We start from the raw sequence: 19,726 nt of genomic DNA on the forward strand, positions 1-19,726 counted from the left end.
TAGTTGGTTTATTGCCTAACGTTTGCTTTTAACTTCTGGTGACTGCATTCACACTTCAAGAATCATAAAAGTGGTGTTCATTTGTGGAGATTATCTTACTGAACAAAACGTATAAGTATCATAAACGTGTGTTGCCACAGAGCTCATTTTCTGCAATAATCCAAAACCCGATGGAAGAATCCCATTGGCTTTTTGTGGAGGGAACCAGGGAGATGCTAACCTCCTGTTGGCCTACAAAACAGCCAAAACCCAAGATGGAGACGGTCTGTTGGTCAGACAAAATAACACATTTGAAGATTTCTTTGAATTATGATGAACATTTTCACTATTTTCTAACATTTATTTTAAAGAAAACAATAATCAATAAATCAGATATCTAATTGCAGCGAAGGAGCTCGTTGTTGTTTCTGGATTTTTAACAATGTAGACTTTTTTTTTCAGAAAACCCAAACAGAAGACAATGTAAGACAAAAGATTGTACGACCGCTCCCAATAACTTTATTTGTAAAGTAAAGATTGACAATAAAAAGTTGTTAAACTTCTTTTTTTTTTTATAATAATGAAATAATAAGAAAAGGAACAGTGAGATGATAAAATGATAATTAAAACTGAAATAAATGAAACCAAAAAGTTGTTTAATTATGAACTATAGCTTCTTTAGTTCAAAGTTTAGCAGGCAGCATTTATCTTTGGCTGAAAACAATTTGATTAAATATGCAGCGTACATGCAAAAATTACAGAGGAACATATAAAATAAAATCCTAAAAAGGACAAAGATGTGGATATTTAGGATTTCTACAATACAGTCTAAATATTTTGAGAAAAAAGTCACAATATATACAGAGATTATCTTATTAAATCATGACTTTATCCTTTTCTTGTCAAATTAATTCATGTAAAATATTACGACTTTTTCTCAGAATCATTACTTTTACATTTTTTCTCAACAGTAGCACTAATACCCAGTTGAATTATTCTGGAAATAAAGTTTAACATTAGCAACTAATCCACCCAATCCAAACATTTATTTTCATATATATACGCAAGCTTTTTCTTGAATTATTATTAAAAAAATATGTCTTTGTCTCTTAATCACGTAACCTTCTTCTTGAAATCAGGAGAACGATGTCGCCCTCCGGTGGTCGAGATGGGAACTGAACATAAAGCAGTTTTCACAGTTTTTTCTCCTCAAACAGCTTCTTCCAGGCCGGCATGATGTGTTCATAAATCCTCTCTATCTGGAACACACAGACACACATTTAAACACACGTATACACAGCGACCAAAGACTGATCGCCAGTTCTTATTTGAACAGTTTTTAGAATCCCACAGAAGTAAGAGTCTAATTTAGTTCTTTAAAAACTAAAGATTTGATCAAGTTTTTCTTCTTCTTTCCCAACTTGTTCCTGAACTGGTTCTCCACAGACACACAGACGTTTTCACAGCTCACTGAGCCTCTGAGGGTGAATTTAATCCTGTCAAATTGAACCCTCTGAGACCCACAGTAGAGCCGTTTTAGTCTTTCTTAAGGAGGTACAGGGTCTTTAGGGGGAGATAGCAGGTCAGCAGTAGATGTCACATAGTAGTGTTGTACATCATCTGAAAGCTGAGAACCTGAAGATTAATTTAAGATGCAGCTCAGCATTGTGTGTCAACTTGTTCTGGTGTATAAGGGCTAAGAGCATAATAATAGAAGTATATGATCCCCATGCTGTGTTATGTCTCATAAGTTGTTGCAGCAATTTTGGGGTTGATACCATTTGTTACACAGATTTTGTGCTAAATTTAACAATTTTTTACCACTGGAGAATTGATAAAAATGATCAATAATCCCTCCAAAATACCACATTAAGACACCTAGAACTTGAGGAACACCATAGAGGAAGACATGCTGTGATTTGGGATCAAAAACGGTTTATAAAATTATTTAAAGTCATATTTTTTACTTATAAAATGATCTTAAGTCATATATCTTTTACTAATAAAATTATATAAAGTCATATTTTACTTATAAAATTGGCTTGTAACCGGAAGTTTGGCTGACATGCAATAAGCCCAGTTTCCGGTTACATCCTACAAAATAAAACTTATAAAAGAAGTGATTGTTGTTTTATTTCAGTTTGAATGCTTCGCTGACAGAATTACGATAAGATTTACTCTGACTTCACTGTAGTGCAGTTAAACTTTCTTCTCCTACTAACCAAAAGTGCGAGAACATTAATTTAGGAGGAAAGTAGCTTTAGCTTCGTTAGCTTCTGCTAACAATGTAAACTAATTGTGACGTACTACGGCGGCCCTGAAGACTCAACAGACTGAAAACACAAACGCTAATCGATAGACTCGATGGACTGAGGGAAGATGATCGTCGGGTTTAGCTGAGCCTGCTATCTTCTAATATTAGCTCTGATTATTTACTTTATGTAATATCAGTAATATTTAAATGTAAAGGTAAACTAGCTACAGCCTCAGGTAAATCTAAATAATATCATTTAGAAAAGGAGTTTTAACGCCCTCCAGTGGACACGGTCGGTAACTACAACGACATTAATATCAAGTTAGAGGAATTACATACAGGCCAGACTTCCGGTTACATCCTACAAAATAAAAGAGAAAGAGATGTACTTACGCACTTTGTCCACAGGAGGGCAGTGTGGTTATGATTTTAATTATAATGATTGTGTCTAACTACAGTTGTTTACCCGGGCCAGCCAAGGGTTATCAATAGATCTGATTATTACAGGAGATGCTTGGACAGATTCAGTAGAGACGGTGAATATATTGTATCGGTACATTTGATCAGTAATCTGAGCAGCGCTGTTATTTCCTTGTTTTGTTAAAGGGAGTTCTGCTGATAGAGTCACCAGCTCAGAGCAGAACTGTGGTTCATCACCTGCTTTAATCTTCATTTGTTGACTCCATCCTTCTGGTTATCACTACAGTTTATTGTTTACCCGCCTGCTCCCGCGGGATCCCAGTCCTGATGGCGTCCTCTAAAGCAGACCGCTGCACACATCGACACAACTCACGGCTCGTATAAGACATTGTCATTCTTAAAGTATCGGTGCTAATAAAACGGGGTGTTTTAGCGTTTTTAATGGCAGGGTATCGCCATACCTTTCTAGTATCGCTGTACCGTGCAACGCTACCGCTGACTTGAATCGACAGCTTCAACAACAACAGAACAATAAAGACATATTTCAGGTGTCTTTTGAGTGGGATCAGCTGCTCCTGACTGACCTGAGAGGAGTCCGATGAGCAGCATCACCACCCATCCCGACCAGGCGTCCAGCAGGCTCTTGATCAGCTCCCACATGGACTCTTTACTCTTACTGGTGATCTGGTAGACAAACAACACGGAGAGTTTGCATTGCCTAGCTGAGAAGATTTTGTAAGAATCACAGGCCAAATACAGAGACAAAAGTGAGCTTTTTAAACATCTCCTCTAGCTATTCTCTGGAGGGTTTGGTTTAATCCTGTATGTCCTATTCTCAGACGGGTAATGACCATCTCTTCCCTTTGGGCTCCTACATGTATCTGAATACTGTACAGATGTCTCCCTGGGTCACTTAAGTCCCAGTATTCTTGGCAGGATAAACAATGTGGCTACAGGTGTTGGACTGATAAATATCAGATATCAATAAATATCGAGTATTTATTGAGCATATTTACAGCTGTACATTTCACAGTATTTTAGAACAGTTATTGAATTTCCAGAAAATACAAAATTGGGTCACTCAGCTGGTGAACTCATCTTGTATTCTATGCAACCACAAGTCAAGAAAACACTGATTACTGCAGTTTACAGTAAACGAGGGATTTTAATGAGGAAAAGAGAAGGAACAGACACTCATATTTACATTTCAAGATCATTCCCTTGAGATAATTCACTGTCATCTCAACGTATCAAACATGTTTTATGAACTAAACATTCATAGTTACCACAAAATACTAAAATATGAATTATCCCAACAGAACATTATCTCAGGGTGTCAATGCTAAATATGAGCAGCATGAAATAATAATCTACAGCACCTCCAGAACAAGAGAGGAGTCATGATCTCCAGATGATTATCATCAAACACTGCTGAGCTCTGTTTCAGAAAGAGAAAGAGGATTAGTAAAAACTTTGAGTTAGTTAAACCTGAGATGATGTAAACTCTGGATTTTCTCTTCCAGAAAGAGAGATAACTTAAACTGTGGGTCAGCTACCATGGTAACAGAGTCAGTCGCCACGGTAACTCGACCTGCTCCCTGTTACAGAGCCAGACACGCTGCTTTATTTCCTCCTTCATTCAGCGCGCATCGAAGCGGAGGATTAATTAATTAGTGGAGGATGGACAACAATGGACAACACTGAATTAAACTTTAATGTGTTATTGACACTTCTCCCTGCTCTGACTTTTTTAAAGCTAAATGTGCACAGTCAGCATATACATGTACTAATATCTCTACGTTGACTGGATTACAGATGAATCGTGGTATCAGAGCTCTATTGATGATGGCTTTTTATGTTCAGGTTCAACCTACTCAGAGTAGATTGATCGGACTCTGATCAGCTGTTCTGAGTTTCCCTCCTCAGGATGAGTCCACTCAGAGTTCAGGCTTTGTTAAAGCTGAGACCTGAAACGAGGCCCTGGCTGCTCTTGACCTCCATGTGAACAGACCACCTCAAACACAGTATTAGTAGTTGCACTACACTAACATTTTCATCTAATGGTCATCAGACAGAAAACACCACACTGACGACCGCTTCACCATATTTCAAACTTCTTGTCCTTCTTAAAGGACGTTGTGTCCACAATGTTGTTCCTGAAGAGTCTAGAAAAACAGCGAAGCAGAGAGAGCAGACGTCACTCAGCCAGAATAACATGTGAATCATTGAAGTGATGTCAGCCGATGAGCACAGCTGGTGCACTAATGAATGGATGCTCACCGCACGGTGTCAATGGAGGGGTTGGTGGAGACCAGCTGGAGCAACGCGCCGGTTGAAGCATCAGTGATGTTATTGTGACTCAGACTGGAACATGAACACAAACAGAGACACAGAGGAACATTTATTACAGTACATGATATCAGATCAGCCGGCTGCTGCTGGAGGCCGTAGAGGTGACTCAGACTACAACAATAAAAGCTTTAACTTCCTTCTACTTCCACACAGACTCAAATGAAGAGAATAAATCAATTCTGGCTTTAAAAAAACTTAATAAATAAATAAATCATGATAATAAATGAATTCATGTAATCGTGGGAAGCCAAAATCATGATGAATATTTGATGATTAATTGTGCAGCCCAACCTCTCAGCTCATTAAACTGTGAGGAGCTGACATTACTGGCTCTTTTTGAACCTCACACAGACTCCACCTGTTGCTGTGGTATATCTATATATAGACAACACTGCATTAGATGGGTTCTAGGCACATGAAGACATTTACAGTTTGCCACTCACTCCAGGACTTGTACTTTGTGCAGATGTGAGCTGAGTGTGAGCAGCAGCTGGTCAGTGAGCTGACAGTGACTGAGGTCCAGCTCTGTCAGCTCTTCAGAGGAGTACAGCATCGAGGCCAAAGCTCCACAGACCCTCTGATCCAGTGTGGTGTGACTGAGGTCCAGCTCTCCATCCAGGGCTCTGCAGAGGGACACTGCCCGTCTCACTGTGTCCCTCTCACTGTTCACAGGAACCAGGGACAGCAGCTGGAGGAGGACAGCTTTACTGGCTCTAAACAGAGCAGAGAGAAGACCGTTACGCTGCAGAAACATGAATGAAAACAAGCTTCTTCTCAGGTTTCAGTCATGTTGTGGTCTTTCCCACCTGAGGCGGACTCTGTCGAGGACAGGAAACAGCAGGTCCAGTCCGCCGTCCTCCACCTCACAGTCCTGCAGGATGAGATGCGTGTCCCGGCTGCTGCGTCTCAGGATGATGGAGACGGCCCTGCAGTCGTCACCAGTCAGACGGAGAGTGTCCCTCTGATCCAGATCCACACAGGAGGAGCAGGACAGATCCAGCCTGTGCTGCACAGTCCTGAGCAGGCTGACTGCTGCCCCCTGCTGGGCCTCAGAGGCAGCACAGCAGTGGACCAACCTCAGCAGCAGATTCCTGTCAACACTGGGAGGAGAATTCATCTATAGATTAAACTAATATAACCATGTGGTTTCATTGATCAGTCACCAATATGATCTGCAGATTCACATTTACTCCAAACAAAAAATATTAAATACAATAATATTAATTAAAGCCCCCTCCAGTTTATCTTGGCATTTCTATATTTCATATTTATTTGAGTCATTTCCTGACTAACTTGATTACCCACACTGTTTGCCCAATAACTTAATTTTGTGCTCAAATTAAAAAAAAGAAGGTTGTTAAAATGTGAATATGACGTCTGACTATAGTAGAGGCTGCAGGTCAAAGGTCACTTATCACTGATAAGCATTCTGATTGGTCGAGAAACAGAAGCGGTCAGACAGGTTGGAAACAAACCTCCTACTTGTGTTAAAGAGACACTAAACAGTAGATTTATGACACAAACAGTCAGCATCACAGTTTAAAGACCAGCTTCCTGCTTCAGCTTGGTCCCACTGTACTGACTGGAGTTTCCTCTGAGGGATCATTACTGACATCTTCTTTCATCACTTTCAGTGTGACCTCCACATAAAGTGGTTTAGAGGATCTGGAAAAGCTGTTGGTTTGTTTCCAACCTGTGTGATCGCTCATGTGATTCCTGATCAGACTTGTTTTCAGCACCGTGCTCACAGATCTTGGTGAGTATGATGTGATTATTACTGATAGAATGATGGACAAAACTACTAAGAACCGATGTGTAATGAACCTGAATGATCCTGTGATGTCATGTATACATTAATACATGTTTTCCAGGGATAGGTGAAGTATATCCTGTGTGGTGGGGCGTACTGATACAGGTACAGCATTGAGACACCATCACTACTGTCTGACCTGAGTTGAGAAACTTTGTCCAGCATAAAGAGGATGGACTCTATTTCCCCTGCTGGGATGGAGGTCCACAGGAGGTCCAGTTTAACTCTGTCACTGTGTTTGAGGGTGAAGAGCAGAGCGGCACAGTCCACCGAGTCCATCTCTCTGCAGGTCAGGCTGATCACATGATCCAATGACCTCAGTAAACTGGGTATAATGGGACCAGCTCCAGCTCTATAGATCTCTCTGATGGCGGTCAACACAAAGGTGGGACAGGGTCTGAAAGCATTAAGTGTATTCACCAGGACACTTTGTTTAGTGAAAACAAGCCTCAACAACACATGTGGAAGTGATTAAAAAAGATAAACTGCATGTCTGTATCTGGTAAAATGTAAAACAACAAATTGATCACCTTTTAAACACAATCCTGTCCAGAAAGGGAAGCAGACGTGCGATGCTCTCCTGTAAGAAGCTGTTCTTCCTCACGTTCACGGTGAAGGTCTGAGCTGATGACTGCAGCAGATAGTGAAGAAGCTCCCAGTTCAGACAGCAGGAGGTCAGGTCTCCACCTACCTTACTCAAGAAGGACCAGGTCAAGTCCTTGTCCTGGACTTCATAAAGGAGGGAGAGTAGCTGATGGAAAGTCTTCTTACTCAGTCTGCAGATAGAAATGTATGAATATATGTTAGAACAGTCAATTATTACCACATTTTCATTCATTAGTATATGTGAACCCCAGCAGCCGCAGCAGAGAGGACAGCTGCTCGGCCTCCTCTCTGGATCTCACAGAGATGCATGAACACACTCTCTGGAAGAACTCTGGATCACAGCTGGAACACGACAAGGTGGATCGAGTGTGAAAACAGCAAAGGTAAAGACACACTGCATTACAAACCATGTTATGTACAACGTCTTTCATCAAGGGTGGAATTTAGAGAACACACAAACAGTAGGATGAAGTTTTTGTTGTGATGTCACACTATATTAAAATACTGCGTATTAATAAATAATTACTGAACTGAACAATGGCATTCATCTTTATCTACATTATGTTTATGTAACTGAAATGATGAGTTCACTTTTGACAAAACACTGGTGATTATGAGATGGATTTATGACGAGCTTCTTTTGAAGTACATATACAGTATAATTAAATAAACTGTATTTGTCTGACTTACCTGAGCTGTGAGATATAAGGCAGACACTGTAGGAAACTCCTCACTTCACTCTCTTCATCTGAGCAGCCTGTCAGCTCCACTGGTTTCTTCTCTGGTTGGAGTTTCAGCACTTCCAGGAGGATGGAGGTCTTTCTCTCTGAGAGGTTTATGGACCAGACTGCAGGAGCTGACTGGAGAACTGACTGTAATGATGGAAGGACACTCAGGCCTGTTGTAGTCTCATAGTCCTTCAGGTGGGAGTACAGATCCAGCAGGAAATTACACTGACAATCCTTGTAGTAGTCATCATCAATGACTTTAAGAGGGAATGTTTTGTATCTGCACACTGATGATAGCAGCTCCAGTATCTTCTCTCCTGTCTGCTGTTCTCTCTCTGCTGCTGCACAGAACAGATTCACAAAGAACCTGACTGCTTCTGAACGATGTGACAACCAAGGATGACAACTGAAATAATAAAGGAAACATTTAGTGATGATCTGATCTCAGCTGCATAAATACAACAACACACTACTGATGGACTCCATCTTGTACATGCCTGTCCTGTATAAAATCTAATTACATCTTGACTGAACATCATTTTCTGACTTGTACTGACTCACAACACAAACACTAATCCTGTGTGTGAAATCACTGCATATTAGCTTCCTAGTGGTGATGTTCCCTTTATGTCATTTTACTGTGTATGAGTTTAAAATGTTAAATATATTCACAATATATAAATATACATAGTGGAAGAAGAAAATCTAGAGTCACTATCATGTACAACAGTTACAGAAAATCCCATCATGCAATGCTTCACTTTGCTCCTGAGATCACAGACGTGTAAATTACAGTTATGCTACATTACATCTGTCAGTGATGATGAATCAGATGTCTGAATTCACAATCTGCTGCTCTCTATACAGTTGGTAGAGTTTTCATCACAGTCAGTAAAGTTCCCTCCAGTCTTCAGTTCAAAAGGCAGATCAATGCAGCATTCACTGTTGGTCATTTCTTTTATTAGTTGCTGTGAAATTAAATTGAAGGAGATGCTACTTATTTTATCAGAGGAACAATATTTGTTTTTATATTTCAACTGTATATTTTTAAGCTGCTGAGATATTAAATAAGACAATACCAGTTTTAACTGCAGGTTGTTTCATTTTAGTATGATGTGCTTATATGTCTGTATGAGGAGGTTTTAGCAGAGCTGTGTTGTTCTTCTTATTGTTATTCACATCATTTCTTTATTCTCACACAGGCAGAAGACTGTGACATGTTTCCAAATAGTTGCAGTTCAATATTTCAAATAAGAAGCTGTGTACTCCCACACTCTTTTCTCTGCTTCACTGGGTCGGTCAGACAGTGACCTTCATTAAGACTAGTTAGCTTAACTTCCAGTTAGGTTTCATATTACAAGTCAGAGGACTAAAACAAGAGTGAGTGGTTTGGCACACAGTGCACTGGAGTAAGAGCATGAAAATACTGCTCCTTTCTACTTATTGAATCCAGAATTATTCATAAATAAAAGAAATCAACAATAATCATGACACCAAATATTGTTAAAAGCAACAGTGAGTTACTGTAGATGTAAGAACTCAACTCCACAAATGTACACTGAAGTCATGTGAAGAACAATTCATTTACCTGAGCTGTGAGATATAAGGCAGACACTGTAGGAAACTCCTCACTTCACTCTCTTCATCTGAGCAGCCTCTCAGCTTCACTGGTTTCTTCTCTGGTTGGAGTTTCAGCACTTCCAGGAGGATGGAGGTCTTTCTCTCTGAGAGGTCTATGGACCAGACTGCAGGAGCTGACTGGAGAACTGACTGTAATGATGGAAGGACACTCAGGCCTGTTTTAGTCTCATAGTCCTTCAGGTGGGAGTACAGATCCAGCAGGAAATCACACTGATATTTGTGATCATCATAATCCCTGTATCTCTCATTTAAAGGGAATGTGTGATATCTGCACACTGATGATAGCAGCTCCAGTATCTTCTCTCCTGTCTGCTGTTCTCTCTCTGCTGCTGCACAGAACAGATTCCCAAAGAACCTGACTCGTTTTGAACGATCATGTGACAACCAAGGATGAAAACTGAAATAATAAAAGGAAACATTTAGTGATGATCTGATCTCAGCTGCATAAACACAACAACACACTACTGATGGACTCCATCTTGTACATGCCTGTCCTGTATAAAATCTAATTACATCTTGACTGAACATCATTTTCTGACTTGTACTGACTCACAACACAAACACTAATCCTGTGTGTGAAATCACTGCATATTAGCTTCCTAGTGGTGATGTTCCCTTTATGTCATTTTACTGTGTATGAGTTTAAAATGTTAAATATATTCACAATATATAAATATACATAGTGGAAGAAGAAAATCTAGAGTCACTATCATGTACAACAGTTACAGAAAATCCCATCATGCAATGCTTCACTTTGCTCCTGAGATCACAGACGTGTAAATTACAGTTATGCTACATTACATCTGTCAGTGATGATGAATCAGATGTCTGAATTCACAATCTGCTGCTCTCTATACAGTTGGTAGAGTTTTCATCACAGTCAGTAAAGTTCACTCCAGTCTTCAGTTCAAAAGGCAGATCAATGCAGCATTCACTGTTGGTCATTTCTTCTTATGTTTCTACAGTTTATTTTTAGGCTGCTGAGACATTAAAAGTTCATTACCAGTTTTAACTGCAGTTTGTTTTTCACTTTTGTATGATGTGTTTATATTTCTGTATGAGGAGGTTTTAGCAGAGCTGTGTTGTTCTTCTTATTGTTATTCACATCATCTCTTTATTCTCACACAGGCAGAAGACTGTGACATGTTTCCAAATAGATGCAGTTCAATATTTCAAATAAGAAGCTGTGTACTCCCACACTCTTTTCTCTGCTTCACTGGGTCGGTCAGACAGTGACCTTCATTAAGACTAGTTAGCTTAACTTCCAGTTAGGTTTCATATTACAAGTCAGAGGACTAAAAACAAGAGTGAGTGGTTTGGCACACAGTGCACTGGAGTAAGAGCATGAAAATACTGCTCCTTTCTACTTATTGAATCCAGAATTATTCATAAATAAAAGAAATCAACAATAATCATGACACCAAATATTGTTAAAAGCAACAGTGAGTTACTGTAGATGTAAGAACTCAACTCCACAAATGTACACTGAAGTCATGTGAAGAACAATTCATTTACCTGAGCTGTGAGATATAAGGCAGAAACTGTAGGAAACTCCTCACTTCACTCTCTTCATCTGACCAGCCTCTCAGCTTCACTGGTTTCTTCTCTGGTTGGAGTTTCAGCACTTCCAGGAGGATGGAGGTCTTTCTCTCTGAGAGGTTTATGGACCAGACTGCAGGAGCTGACTGGAGAACTGACTGTAATGATGGAAGGACACTCAGGCCTGTTGTAGTCTCATAGTCCTTCAGGTGGGAGTACAGATCCAGCAGGACATCACACTGATATTTGTGATCATCATAATCCCTGTATCTCTCATTTAAAGGGAATGTGTGATATCTGCACACTGATGATAGCAGCTCCAGTATCTTCTCTCCTGTCTGCTGTTCTCTCTCTGCTGCTGCACAGAACAGATTCACAAAGAACCTGACTTCTGCTGAAGGATCTGACCTTTGAGGATGAAAACTGAAATAATAAAGGAAACATTTAGTGATGATCTGATCTCAGCTGCATAAACACAACAACACACTACTGATGGACTCCATCTTGTACATGCCTGTCCTGTATAAAATCTAATTACATCTTGACTGAACATCATTTTCTGACTTGTACTGACTCACAACACAAACACTAATCCTGTGTGTGAAATCACTGCATATTAGCTTCCTAGTGGTGATGTTCCCTTTATGTCATTTTACTGTGTATGAGTTTAAAATGTTAAATATATTCACAATATATAAATATACATAGTGGAAGAAGAAAATCTAGAGTCACTATCATGTACAACAGTTACAGAAAATCCCATCATGCAATGCTTCACTTTGCTCCTGAGATCACAGACGTGTAAATTACAGTTATGCTACATTACATCTGTCAGTGATGATGAATCAGATGTCTGAATTCACAATCTGCTGCTCTCTATACAGTTGGTAGAGTTTTCATCACAGTCAGTAAAGTTCACTCCAGTCTTCAGTTCAAAAGGCAGATCAATGCAGCATTCACTGTTGGTCATTTCTTCTTATGTTTCTACAGTTTATTTTTAGGCTGCTGAGACATTAAAAGTTCATTACCAGTTTTAACTGCAGTTTGTTTTTCACTTTTGTATGATGTGTTTATATGTCTGTATGAGGAGGTATTAGCAGGGCTGCGTTGTTCTTCTTATTGTTATTCACATCATTTAATTATTCTCATACAGGTAGAGGACTGTGATACTAAATAATAACTGAACTGAGAAATTGTATTCATCTTTATCTACACTGTGTTGTTCATTTGAGAACAACAATCAACTCTTTTGGAAACACCGGCGACTGTAAGATGGATTTTTTAAACAAACCTCTTCTGAAGGAAGCCACATATTATTAAATAGACTGTATTTGTCTGACTTACCTGAGCTGTGAGATATAAGGCAGACACTGTAGGAAACTCCTCACTTCACTCTCTTCATCTGAGCAGCCTGTCAGCTCCACTGGTTTCTTCTCTGGTTGGAGTTTCAGCACTTCCAGGAGGATGGAGGTCTTTCTCTCTGAGAGGTTTATGGACCAGACTGCAGGAGCTGACTGGAAAAGTGGCCTCAGTTTTGGAATGACACCTGAAAACCCTCCACTCTGGACGTGTTGATAAAAATCAAGGATGTAGTTTAAGTCATTGTTAACAGAAAACAAAGAGAGGAGCCTAGTCACTACATTGTGAGAGCTTCCTCCCTCGTCAAGTGCTGCTTTCAGGCATAAATCCATTAACAGCTTCTTTTTGTTCCTCTCCAGTGTCTCGTGGCATTGCTTCTGGTCCTGTGATCCTGGATCTCTGTAGGACATCCTGAAGCTGCATGATAACAAACAGATGTATCAGACAGTGTATGTACTGTAAAACCTCATCAAATGAAATCTAAACACATACAATGTAAACACTGTGCTCATGTTAGATATGAAGTGCAACTGCAATATTTATTTTTCTACATCTTTAGCAGAGTTTATGAAAAGAGTGTCTTATAGAAAAAGGGGGAAATCATCTGGTTGGCAACGCAAGTTCAGAAGTTTAATAATGAACATTATTAGTAGTTTATGATTCCAGACTAACCTGATCACTGCATAGCCATGTGAACTCTGCTAGCTCCCAACTTTAAACAGGTTTAGTAGATTTTAACTGCTGAAATCTAAAATCGGAGAAGTTTACAGAAAGGTATGAAATGGAATTTAACTCTGAGGTTGGTACTTCTTCTATTTGTGCAGTTTTTACATGATATGTGTCAGCAGTATTCCCACAGTGTATGGAGGCTGTTAGAAGCTGTGACATCAATTGAAGGACGTTCTTTAAAACAGACTAAACAAACTGCTGGTTAACCCTATTTACATGCTGGTTGTTATACCTATTCCACTGTGTCTTTAGAGGTGCTGACCACTGAGTGTTAAAAAGTCAACCAGCTTTAATGCATTAGCCAGTGTTTCAAATTATTGGGGAGCCAAAACAAACCTGAGTTCACCCAGAAGCAACAACATTTGGACTTTGGGGTGTCTTGAAAAACTCATAAATATGAATTAGCCTTTGTAATGCTGCAATAAGTGATATAAGAAATACATCAAAGTTTACTTTTCTCTGCTGATCCACATATCAGCATGCAGTTAAGACTTCAGATAAGGATTTTCATTTCAACATTGAGGGTTTTACAAAAGGATAAAAGTTTAAAGATTTTAGAATCATTTTTCGTTATTCTCATTACATCCCGATAACGATCTACCTGCGTGCACTCTGCCCGTGCACTCATTGCACATCACCTGAGTCTTCCACAGCTGCTAGCATGCCAGCTGTGAGTACTAACAACAGCCATGTTCACCATTCATGTTCATTATGATATGTTTCTGTTCATAATGATAATAGTTGGGGAGTGTCTCTGGATGGAGGCCTGAAGCGACGGACTGTCAGTATTGCTGACTTGGTGACTTTCTCTCTAGATTTAGGGACTTTTGGAGCTTGTGCTGCGAGCTACTTTCATTGGAGAAGAGTTGGCAACACTGGTCTTTTTAAAAATCCAGTGTACTCTTGCTAGCGTCTCGAGATGGCCCACCCTGCCTTTAAGTCTGTGGAAGTGGAATCAGCATCACACAAAAACAGAAGCTACATACCTGAGTGAGCTGATGTGTGGCAAAGCCTCCAAGAGAGACTCACACAGATTCTGGCAGACGGGAGTTTCCCTTTCCCAGTGGAGGCAGACGTTAACCTTTGTAGTAATCTTCTGCATGATGTTTACTGCTCTTTCAAACAGCTGTTTTTTACCCTCAACTGGGAGGTGCAACTGATTTCCATCAAGGCCAAGTAAGCTCATGTGGTCCATCTGCCCTTCACTGAGGAGCAAGATCTTCGACAGCTGCTGTGGCAGAGGGTCACACCTATAATGTGAAGAGTAACCAGAGATCATTTCCTCATTATAGAAGTAATAGAGTAGAAAATAGTAAAGTATAAAAAGTGTTAAGGCAAAGAAGTTACTGCAAAAGTACTACTTCTATTCTCTGATTCTATTTCTATTCTAATTTGTCATCCTAATTACATCTTGGATTTATTAATAGAAATTAGTGGTTACACATTAAATTCTACTTAATTAGATGTGTTGTAGCCTTAGCTGTAATTTGACACTTAAAACACGTTTTCACTCATACCATTGGACGTTTTCAAGGCATCCAAATAGTCGTCTCATTCCTTGTTCTGATACCGTGACGTCCTCAAGGTCCAGGCTTATCTTCCTCTCCTTCGACTGACTGACCACATAGGCCACAGCACAGCAAGGGTATGAATGGAGACTCTCTCCACTGAGATCAAGATGGTAGTCCAGCTCGTCCAGAAGGTAGATGCATGCTTCAGGACACTGGGACTCATACATGCACTGGCATAAGAACAGTACACTGAACAGCTCACTGTTGAGAAATGTGGAAATCATTTCCCCAAAGAACCAGCTGGATATATTCTTGAGCTCCTCAGCTGGTATCAGACACTTCATCAAACTGGGGCTCTCCTCAGTCAACAATCTACACATGAAAGGGATCAGATGCTTCATGTGTTTCTTCTCCTCAGTGAGGCATTGCTGAAGAACATCCTTGATTTGATCTGGATTCTTCAAGAGCCACAGTGCTGCAAAAAACTCCTGCATTGTGTAATGGAGAAATGCATGTGTGGTTTTTGTCTTAGCAGGGGCGACTCTGATAACAAGCTGTTTCAGGAAGGAGAGGACACAGCTGCCTTCACAGAGACTTTCAGTCAAGTTCACAGTCTTTTCTTCAGTTGCATGAAAAGCAACTTCAGCCAAAGACAGTATTTCATTTCTCTTGTTGTTGATGAAGGAATCTAGATCTTTGATTTTTGTTTTGCTGTTTATTTGAAGGCAATGACGAACAATATTGATGTAGATTTCAGTTATACTGCATGGCTGTGGAGAGTCTTCTGGTGTCTCAAATGAAGAGCAGGCAGCCACCATCAGTGCATACATTGGGACATGGCAAAGAGTCAACAGCTCCACGTTGCTCAAAACCTTCTTCTGTTTGTCGCCTAGCATTGCAGATAAGTATGTTTTTATGGTCTGCTCACTAAAGCCTTTGACTTCCACTCTTTCAAAGTCGGCAGGAAGAAACTCTTCTTCGTCATCAGGTCTGCAAGTCACGATGACCTTGGCATCAGGTAGGAGGTCCTTCTCTACAAGTCTCTGCACCACTGGTGGGTGGACAGACAGATCGGTGAGTCCATCAAAAATGAGTGTAACACTGTCAGAGTTCTTTATGTCCTGTAAGACCTCTTCTTTGCCTTCATCTGGCTCACTGAACACACCGAAGAGAAGATCCTCCAAGCTCAGGGCCTTCATGATGTGGGATGTTTTTCTCATGTCAAAGTAAAACATGTAATCAAGGTCCTTGTTGTCTCTTTCTGCCCAGAGTTTCAACATTTCGTGAGTGAGTGCTGTCTTTCCAATCCCAGGCTTACCAACCAAGAGTATGTTTTTATCTGTTTTCAGCAGGTCTCTGGGGGACGTTTCTGCTTTTGCCTCAGGGATGTATGTCCTTAGCTTTTTAGGACGACTCTTCTTGATTTTCTTGCTCTTAAATTTCTTTACTTTAGAGGGACAACTTTTTTTTGTGTCTAATACAAGTGACATGTACGACAGATCAGGCTTGTTGTTTTCATCAAACAGATTTTTGTTTGCCATCCAAAACTGATTTGATATTTTTTTTGCTTTTGACTTCAACTTTGCCTGATATCGGCAGCACGGGCTTGTTCCTAAAATAGAAATAACAGTGAGTAAATAAATATAACATGAATTAAGTGTTGAGACCTTTCACTAAATAATAGATCAATATTTGCACACAGACACAATAAATGCATTATATAAAATCAGCACATCAAAGGTGCTGATCACAATATCAATCAATATACCTTGTATGGTATTTGTATCCATTTGTGGGTCTTCCTTGAAAGAAAAGCAGCTGATCCAGTTGTGCAGGTCAAACTCCTTGGTCTCAGTAGAAGCTACAGTCTTTCTCTTAGGGAGAGATGTCCTCCCTAAGCTCTTCTTCCTCGTCATGTAAATAATCCTGAGGAACTCGTAGCAGGCATCTTCACCCTTTCTTATGACAGAGTCCAGTATTTTTCTGTTTTTATCGTAGTCATCTTTCTCTGCCTCTATTTTGCTGACCTCCTCATTACCCAAAACTCTTATATGATTCAAGTTCTCCAGAATCAATGAGTGATTTTTTAATCCATTCACAAGGTGACTTCTGGCCTCCTTGACGTAATTTAAGGCAGACTGTGTTGAACAAGCCATGTGTCCGTACTTCTGTATGTTCTGCACACAGACCCAACTTCAATGATCTGAGGAATCAAATAAAAGGTTAAATAAAATGTAAATTACAACAATTATTCTGCCTGTGATGTATTAACTATTACGTACATCTTTCAGAGTAACAGAAATGTTTTTGCAGAACTGTCTAAACATCATGCAGCTGATGCAACATTTAACAGTTTAACATTGATTCTAATGGTCTTTATCAATTTCAAGATGGATACCTGTGTCCTTCTGAAGAATGTGAGACCCAAAATGAGACAGTAGGGAATCCAAACAGTCATGTCTCATATATCCAGATCTATCTCCACACTACATTCATACTGTCTGCAGAACAGGAAAAAGGCCTGGCTGAACCCAGACGTGTTCTCAATGCTGAGCCTTTAACTGAAACACGCTTAAAGAAATGTGTGCCAGACTGATATGTAAAATAGATCAAATATATTCAGGGCAGACAACAGGAGTGGAGGAAGAGTTGGCATCAATGTCAAATCATGCTGCATGTGTAATTTATTGAATAGCATTTCTCGACCAAGCAATAATGACCTTCCTAGACCACATCGTACACAGACACATGCAGACTGTATATCACACTTACACAGATTCCTCCAAGTCTCCACTGATGATAGACTCCATCAGCTGTTCAGTACCTTTGGTGGTGATTTACCTGATGACAGGAAAACAAAAGATATCATAAAGTCACTCTACAGAGACTCTACTGGAGGCTGGAAAAGTACTTTCACCTATTATGCATGTTCTTCAGGTGAAGAAAACAACCTAAAACGTTGTTTATAGTTATTATTCTCTTAAAAGGACACTAGTATTGAACATCAACCAACAATAAGACAGTACAGGACAATGTTCTCTTTAATAAAGCTGCAAATATACAACATTATTTATTCCATGGGTCTCTGTCAATGCAACTAAACATTTTAGGTGTGATTAGGACATTAATACTATACATTTACACAGCATTGGATTTTTATACATCCATATTTATGGAAGCCACTATCATAAGTTTCATTTTGTCCTTATGTATGTATTTATTTATTTGGTGGAAGAACCTCTAACTTCACTGCTTACTCCTGAAAACGAACAAGCTACGTTGCTAAGATAGTTTAAGATGCTATAACAGTTAGTCACAAGCTCCCCATAACCGTTACTAGTACAAACTAGGATCATATTTACTTTAATTACCCCTAAAAATGGAATATTTCATTGTTTTGTTCTTCAAAACGTATTTCGTCGTTCATCTCCGTACATACAACACAGTTCAACATTTTATAAAGCTAAAATGCTGTGTGGACTATATTTACACTGTATCCCAAAAACATGCATCATTCTGTGACATTTGATGTTTTTGCACAAATTGATGATGTCACTATCATCTCCTCTCTGTAATCCTCCAGAGGTGTAACCCCCCCCATCCATTTCTAACACCTGAGCTCATTGGTATGCATTGCTCCCGGGTCTGACCCAGGTTGTATCTGAATTGTCCTGACCAGGGTTAAACCCGGGTTGACTGGCTTGGTTTGAATTGACAAAAGGAGGGTTGGACCAGGGTAGGTTAACCCTGGTCACACCTTGGTCATTGGTGTGAAAAGGGTATTAGTCACATCCGACTGTTCCTTTCAAAATAAAACCCAGCCACACTTACAGGAAGTAACAAAATTAAAAGCCGTCAAACAAAATTCACCTAATGCCATTTTGTTTTTAATATATATCCTTCACAAAACTAACGACATGGGTGATTTTACAGTTTTGATCGTGGATTAACGCTCTGCCATGCTGTCTGAACAGACATGAATACTTCTTTCATATAGTGAGAAGCACTTTGGGAAGAGCTGGGATGTTAGTTAACTGAAAAAGTCCTAAATCTTAAATAGGTGAGCTACTAAAGTAATGAAATAAGATACTGGAGGCCTATTTATAACCATATCATCCACAGGTATATTTCCTTTAAAGTCTTTGTACAATGATAAGTGGAAACAAAGGGTTAAGTCTGCATGGTCTCTTCCTCTTAATCTACCTTAAAGCACTGCTTTGTTCTTCTCTTCTTCCTTGTTCTTACCTGTATGGCACAGTGACAGCTTCTTATCCTTCAGTGAAGTTTAGTGGGTTTCTCTCTGTGTTGGGAGGTCGATGTTTTTATAAATCTAACAGTCCAGCCTCACGCACAATGTCTCAGCGTTTCCTGGTCTGTCTTACTTCCCCTTTAGCTGCAGAAGCACACATCCTGTATGAAGAGGAGCTCTCACATCCACAAGATGCCACTATTGGACCAGAAGACACAAACCAAGAGATGAAATCCAGACTCACAACAGGACTACAATCTAAAACAGAAGTTATCCTTTAGTTAATATTGTGTGTTTTAAATTACTAAATTAATTTAAAGTTCAATAAATGCTGTTTCTTATGTAAGAAATCAACCTCTTCCTGTTGGTTTATTCAAGTGTGCTACTAGTATACTTCTTTAAACTTAAAATAAGAGAGTATACTTTCAGATTACTTTTTATGTATTCATCAGAGATATACTTAACAAAAGTATACTTAAGTATACTTGGCTCATGCTGACAAGAATACAGAAAAGTCTAAGTATATTTGGCTTATAGGCCTACTGGTAC

At 39.5% G+C, this 19,726-nt stretch overlaps 2 protein-coding genes across 2 annotated transcripts; both read right to left on the reverse strand.

Moving 5' to 3' along the window:
• Window positions 1-475: 475 nt before the first annotated feature.
• Window positions 476-7,668, reverse strand: LOC141762805 (uncharacterized). Its single transcript, XM_074626881.1, has 7 exons — window positions 7,346-7,668; window positions 6,955-7,212; window positions 5,812-6,105; window positions 5,449-5,718; window positions 4,934-5,017; window positions 3,238-4,818; window positions 476-1,238 (listed from the first exon to the last, which is right to left on the reverse strand). The coding sequence occupies exons 1-6, from the start codon at window positions 7,651-7,653 to the stop codon at window positions 4,752-4,754; spliced, it is 1,281 nt and encodes a 426-aa protein (XP_074482982.1). The 5' UTR covers window positions 7,654-7,668; the 3' UTR covers window positions 476-1,238; window positions 3,238-4,751.
• Window positions 7,669-7,716: 48 nt separating this feature from the next.
• LOC141763300 (nucleotide-binding oligomerization domain-containing protein 1-like) lies at window positions 7,717-19,387 on the reverse strand. Its single transcript, XM_074627870.1, has 9 exons — window positions 19,174-19,387; window positions 16,697-17,131; window positions 14,935-16,540; window positions 14,404-14,667; window positions 12,674-13,105; window positions 11,306-11,752; window positions 8,295-8,555; window positions 8,112-8,116; window positions 7,717-7,763 (listed from the first exon to the last, which is right to left on the reverse strand). The coding sequence occupies exons 2-9, from the start codon at window positions 17,082-17,084 to the stop codon at window positions 7,717-7,719; spliced, it is 3,450 nt and encodes a 1,149-aa protein (XP_074483971.1). The 5' UTR covers window positions 17,085-17,131; window positions 19,174-19,387.
• Window positions 19,388-19,726: the final 339 nt, after the last annotated feature.

The sequence above is a fragment of the Sebastes fasciatus genome, chromosome 24, assembly GCF_043250625.1.
Source record: "Sebastes fasciatus isolate fSebFas1 chromosome 24, fSebFas1.pri, whole genome shotgun sequence".
NCBI classification, from domain to species: Eukaryota; Metazoa; Chordata; class Actinopteri; order Perciformes; family Sebastidae; genus Sebastes; species Sebastes fasciatus.